This window comes from Merops nubicus, unplaced genomic scaffold (assembly GCF_000691845.1).
Source record: "Merops nubicus isolate BGI_N331 unplaced genomic scaffold, ASM69184v1 scaffold16100, whole genome shotgun sequence".
In the NCBI taxonomy this organism is placed as follows: Eukaryota; Metazoa; Chordata; class Aves; order Coraciiformes; family Meropidae; genus Merops; species Merops nubicus.
In genome coordinates, this window is record NW_008581133.1 from 174,940 (window position 1) to 181,474 (window position 6,535).

The 6,535-nt window shown below is 42.2% G+C and overlaps 1 protein-coding gene across 1 annotated transcript in view; it reads left to right on the forward strand.

Annotated features, from left to right (window-relative positions):
* Positions 1-6,535, forward strand: part of MAD1L1 (MAD1 mitotic arrest deficient-like 1 (yeast)) — a 361,734-nt gene that overhangs the window by 173,735 nt on the left and 181,464 nt on the right. Inside the window, exon 12 of the mRNA XM_008948855.1 lies at positions 3,666-3,722. Within this exon, the coding sequence (XP_008947103.1) occupies positions 3,666-3,722 (57 nt within the window). The remainder of the gene's footprint in view (positions 1-3,665; positions 3,723-6,535) is intronic.

The window sequence follows — 6,535 nt, forward strand, 5'->3', positions numbered from 1 at the left end:
TGAGCCCTGAGCTGCAGTATCCCGGTGAGGCCGGAGCACAGGTTATCTTTCCTTCCCTGCCACTCTCTTTTGAGGATGACAGTAGCATTGACAGTAGATTAGACTGTGTTGTCATGTAAGATTAATGTTTTGAATTGACAAACCCTTTCTTTGAAGGCTTAAAGTAATTGACTGAAGACTTGAGAGGTTTTTTTTTTTTTTTCTTCTTCCTTGCTTTGCTTCTTGGTTTTCTTTTACCTGGTTGTGCTGCCTTCAGTGGGCAAATTGCACTTCACATGTGTATTTGTATATCTGATTCTTAGTATCTGTTTGCTTATCAGATTTCTTAATGGTTGAGCTCAGTGATCCATGGGAATTTAACATGTGTATTAAGTAATGAGAATTTCCTTGGAGCTTTTATGTTAACTTTTATGCATAGTCTGAAAATTCAACACACGAGTCTATCCTACTGAGAGATTCCTGAGGTGCCAAGGTGAATGTGATGAATTGAAAAGCCCATAAACCAGAGCTGAGCTACATAGAGGTAGGATGTTGCTCTTCCCAGTGCAAAACTCGAGATGGACTGTCAAACTGCTCCAACACCTGCTGCAGACAACCCTCCCATGCCTGTGGTGCAGGGGTCCAGGACTCTGCACCCATCTCCTCCCTGGCCACCCTCACTGGCTCAGGTTCATTGCTCACGCTTTCCTTGGCTGCAAGTGGCCACAGATGATTGATCCAAGAAATCCAACAGTTCATTCCTGAAAAGGTAAATTCCAAGGAACAACCTAACACTATTTTTTTTTCCCAGTAGATGCCCAGGCTGGGGCTGGGTGCAGGGGCTCAGCACACTGTCAGGCACCAGTCCAGGGCCGTGGTGGCTGGCAGCTCCTCCGAAGCACTCTGATTAAGTGAGATGTGGGGATAAGTTCAAAGCCTAATTTCTTCTTCATAATTAAAACTGTGTGCATCTGTCATGCTGCTGGTGATTAGGTTGTGTTTTCTTGTGGCCTAGAAGGAATATGGCAGTGAATCACTTTGCAAGCAGCTGTCCTCTAACAGCTGAGCTAGGTTCAATATTTGATTTAAGCTAATAAAAAGTCTGGGGCAGGGCTAATGTTTACGAACTGGATGTGATAAAGCATTCAGATCATTTGTTTCCCAGCCAGGCGAGGGCAGGCACAGGGGACCCCTCCGAAAGTTGGGGCTGTGTCTTGTGTTTCCGTGGCTGCCTGCGTCCGTGGGCGCGTCGGGACGGTCCCACTGGTCTGCCAGCTCTGCTGGAAAAGCCTCCTTGTTTCCAGCTGGATCACTGTAATGGCTCTCAATGCATTAGATATGTCCCTTCTGCTCCTCTGTGAGAGTGTTAGTCAAACCGTACGTTTTTAAATCTTTTAATCTCCATAAATCATTTCTTCCAGCAATCTAGTAAGTTTAGGAGCTGTCCTCCGAATTCCCACTAGTTAGCTGCTCTTCCCCTTGGAGATGAGCTGCCTAGAAGTAAATGCAATGAAGAAAACCTACTTTGGGATTTAATTCCTACCTGATTACTTCTCCAAGTTCTATTGATCTGCTGTTCTCATGCTGCTGGGTTGTCTTGCTGTCCAGGTTTGCCTCTAGGTCCCTGTTGGCACAGTGCCTTGAGAGTTTTGTATTTGTCCCAAGCCATATTATCTGTATGGAATATTTCCTGCTTGTATTTCCAATTTCTTCCATCCCCGTATTATTTCTCTCCTATCTACAAGATTTTGCAGCCTCTTCCTGATGTAAAATGTATCAGGGTCTTTACTATCCTTTTTTTCCTGAATTTTATCAAGATCTTGTAGTTTAAAATGTTCTTATACCCATCTAGTTAAACAGATTTCTAGGCTACTGTTGTCTTGATATTATAAAGAAAAATATTTCCACTGTGAAGGTGAACAAAGCTTGGCACAGATTGCTTGGAGAGGTTTTGGAGTTCACCTCCTTGGAGATTCTCAGAACTCAGCTGACCAAGAGCCCTAAGAAACCACAGGTAGCTGACCCTGCTCTGGGCAGAGTATTGAACTGGCTTCTTCCAATCTGAATTACTCTATGATTCTGTAGCAGTCTGTACTGACAGGAGGCTGAACAGAGACATAACCCTCAAATGCAGGAACGGTAAGCAAATATGTGGTTCTTAATGGCTCTTTACATCTAGTTTATAATAGGCCAGTAGTTCCCATCTAAAGGTCATTTTGATATAGGTAAGGTTAATAAATGTACAGAAAAGTTGGGGTTGTTTTTGATGAAAAATATTGTCAGTCTTGGGGTGTTTTGCAAAGGCTATGCTAACGTCTCTCATAAATGACATCTCTGAGGGCATGTTTTCTAATTCTTCTCCATGTGACTCTTTTCGGCTCCTGCCTGCTGGTGTAATTCTACCTGATTCAATAGCAGTGGGGAAAAAAGTCTTTCCAAGGTGTTTGCAAATTTATAGTTTCCTGATGTTTCAGCATCAAACTTGGTGGCGATTTCATTTTTTCTTCTCACTTGCTCATACATGCACTCCGTGTTTGGTTGGGACTGGCATCTCCTGTGGTGTTTAATGAGTGTGTTTCATTTCCCTGTGCCAGGTCCCAGGCTTGTATTAAAACCCTTTTCATCTTATTTGAACGTCTGTTCCTTAAATAATGTCACGTAATCCCAGGCCCTGCACAGCAAGAATCTGTAACTTTTTCAGTTGCTGCCGAGGGCTGGGGCCAGGGAATTCTTGAACTGTTTGGTTGTTTCTTTGCAAAATTGAACTGCTGCTGTGCTGAACCCTAAGACTATAATTTTTTTTGTTTGCTTGCATTTCAGTGCAGTTAGCCTTCAAACCTTAATATTTTCCTTTTCATTCTAATGAACTGCTAGCTGTTTGTCTCTGTTCTGGATGGAGTACTCAAAAGAGCCATTTCAGGGGTGGCAAGAGATTGTTCAAGGGACTCCAGAGGGTTTTAATGACTATCTGCTTGAAATCATGTGAATTAGTTTATAAGAATTTTTTTTTAGTTCTTGTCTTGTTTGTTTACGTTGTTTAAATTAGCTTCTCTGCCATCAGTTGTGACTGGATTCTGGGCTTTCTGCTAACCAGAGAAAGGCTGGTTGCAGGCTAGCAAAGTGTGGTGAAATAAAAGATATGGGGAGTACTCAAGTAGTGTATGTGGCTTCTCTTAACCATCTCCAAAACACCCATTCTTGTTAAAATCCTTTGTCATAAATAAAACTCTGTGAAAGCTCCTCCTTTGAGTCGGGTTCCTGTTTCTCCTCAAATTATAACACGAGATATCTTCACAGTGGTTTGAGATTATTTAAACTTCAAATTTCCTCTTAAAACAAGAAAATTCCTTGTGTTCCTTCCAAAGAAATGGAGAGGAGGCATGGTTCTCTGACTGGACAATGAGATTGAGATTTGGGACAACTGATCCAGTGGATTTTCTCTCAGCAACAAACTTCTTTCCTATATATGCAGGCTGCGGGCTCTTTGAGACAAGATTGTCTCCTGGACTGGGATGCTGACAGGACATAACAAGAGCCAATGCTTAGAATTCCTTTTCAATGCTGTGAAAATCATCTTGCCCTTTTTTTTGACTTTTTTTTTTGGTTGGTTGGGAGGGAGGAGTGTGGTCTTATTAAACATCCAAAAATATGTCCTAGACCTCATTTTCTACCTTTTTGTCTTGAAGGCTCAGCTGTCTCAAGTTCTGGAAGAAGTGGGAAGTTATAAGCAAAGAGCAGAGATGGTAAGTGTGCCTCCTTTGGGTTTCTTTTAATTGTTTTACAGAGCAGTAACATATGGAAAGTTCAGATCATTTAAACAGTGGATCAGTTCCAACTATTGAGAAATGAATAACAGATCAGTGTTGTAAAAGTGTCTGTCATTGTTGTTAGCCTTGGCACAGTCTCTGTAGTCACCTGGAACAAGCATGGGATGAGACCTAGTAGTCCGTCTTCCTTTTTTTGGCAGTTTCCTTTCTCTTTGTTAGCAGTTCTAGATCAGAAGCAAGCATTTAATTTCATACTGAATTAACTCCTTTCTTTGGGGGCCTTTGATTCAGTCTCAAGTGTGCAAAGGACAAGCAGATAAGATGGAACAGAATTACCATAAACTGGTTTTTTTTTTTTTTTTTTAGAATATCTGTTAATTTTCTGCTGGGTTTGTCTGTTTCATTGGTAGTTCCCTCAAGGACCAAAAATAATAGAGGCCACAAAACCAGGCAGTAGGGAGGTTTATGTGCAGTGTGTATGAGTCTCCATACTCAGCAATAAATGAGGTGTTGGCATTAAGCTATTTTGTGAACCAATGTTTTTGCTAAAGGGTGAGCTGTGGGATTCCTGCAGCTTTTTCTAGTCACAAGAAAAACCTGAGCAGGATGTACACACTCACTCTGTAGATGCTTTTTACACTGGATTCATTTTGTTACTGATGAAAAAATGCCCATGTATCACTGGCTAGTAAGTAGGTGCTAAACCGAGTTCAGCTCTAAAACCCAAATCATAAACTACAGTGCCAACACTACTCCTTTTAGACTTCTGCTTAACTCTGCTAAGGCACTGAAGGGCAGAACTAGCATGCCTCTGCTGTAGATTGCCATATGTCTCCTAGTTTCTTTTTTCTAATTTGTGCTCCTTGCTGTTTCAACATCAGATTTTCTATAATGAGAGCGTTAATTGATTCCAATTCTGGGGTGGTCTTACATTGTGGGCAAACATTTTTGTATGCTCAGCTGCTTTCTCTGGTGATGCAGGTCAGAACTGATATTTCCAAAGAAAATGGAATTAATCCTATTTACCATCTGATCTCATTACATGCTGCCTTGTTATAGTTTTAGATTCTATACAATCAATTTTGCATTGTGCTCACTGGATGTATCAGGGGATACATTTGCTCTTATGTTTTAAATGTTCAGATGTGTGGATTTTTTTAAACATTTCAAAGTTTTTCTTCTTGGCTCGTTAAGCCTGTGTTTCAAGTTATTTGTTTGCTTTCAAAAGTCTGTCATATTAAACAGGCTAGCAAAGAGCTGGAGAAACTGGGACTTCTGGCATTAAAGCATTAATTGGAGTTGTGCATCATCCGTCAGCAGAGGATAAAGCAGCAGTCAGTGTTCAGTGCCTATTCCCAAGGGTTAGTCAGTGGAAAACTGCAGGTCTTGTGATCTTCCAGTAAAGCTTACATCAATCTCACACACATAGGCTGGATTCTGTGCTGCTGTACACGATGGATTGCAGATTGTGAAGTCTGGGCTTTATTCAGCATTTTGAATTTTGTTCAGTAAATGTAAGAAAATTGCTCCATACAGAGGAAGGGAGATTGTTTTTCCTCTTTTTTCCTTTTTAAGGGGAAATGTGACAGTATAGTTCCATCTTTTCACTGGTGATAGATGGTTCTCCTCCACCCTCAGGTGAAACCTCCCTGGTAGGGGAAGACGTGTCACTTCTTGTTTACAGTGTTAGGTGTGGCAGAGGTCAGTCCCCTTTGGATGGGGCTTTTCCATTAGCTGCCTGCCTAAGGATTCCAACACTTGTAACACCAGCCCCACTCTCCTCCCTGCCATCCAATGTGTTTTTTACACGTTTTTTTTCCCCCCCTCATCTCCAGATCAGAGTCTTACCTGGATGGCCTTATTTGCAGACTGTCATAAAGTTGACACTTCAACAGTTGTTTGCTTGATCTGGATTCCTGGCATCTCGCCTTCCTTTTCATCCTTCTCCCCCCTTTTTCACTCACAATCTACTGCTTGTTGGTTTGCTGTTAAGCCTCTGTGGCTGGGGGGATGCAGAAGGGCTCGTCCTGCTCTGGGTGCTGACAGATGAGGGTATTGCTTTTCGTCAGCCATTCTGCAAACAGGCTTATGGCCCCAGGTGAGGTGGAATAAACACCTGTCAGGTGCTGTCATACAGTCTGATGGGTCTTTGGGCTGCTTCTGGGATAAACCTCTGTGGAGGTGACATCTCTAGTACCACCTTCAAGAGTGCTAATGGCTTTGCCACCCTTCCCAGAGCACTGGAAATGAAGCGATGTGCTCTGGGGCTAATGAACTGGCTGATGGGATCTCACCGATGAGCTCGATGGGGTTTCTTAAGTGCAATGGGAGCATCTTAGATGCCTTGGTAAATAATTTGTTCTTTACATAGCAATATTTAAAAGTAATATACTTGTGGAATAAATCTGATTGGACCGTGGCCTCAGTAAGACAATTATCAGTGTGCTCTGTGTCCCTGAGAGGAAAGGGCCCTGGTTCAGTGAATTGTCCATGGGGACAATACAAGACAAAGGATGGTGTGTGCTGCAGAGGATGCTGAGTTAGACCAGGTCTTGCTAGAGGAAAGTGGGATGGACCTGCTGCACTAACTGCTGTCGAGTTCTCCAGCACACGGCTTCATTGCTTGTCAGCTAAAGTGAGTTTACTGCGGGAAGAGCAGAAAAAAAAGGAAAGAAATTTAAACATCTTCAGCTAATTGTAGTTGACAAGACAAAGGCAGTTTGACTTTCCAGTATTAATTAGCAAACCCATACTAATTAGCTTGTATAAGCACAATTCATGCTTCTTTC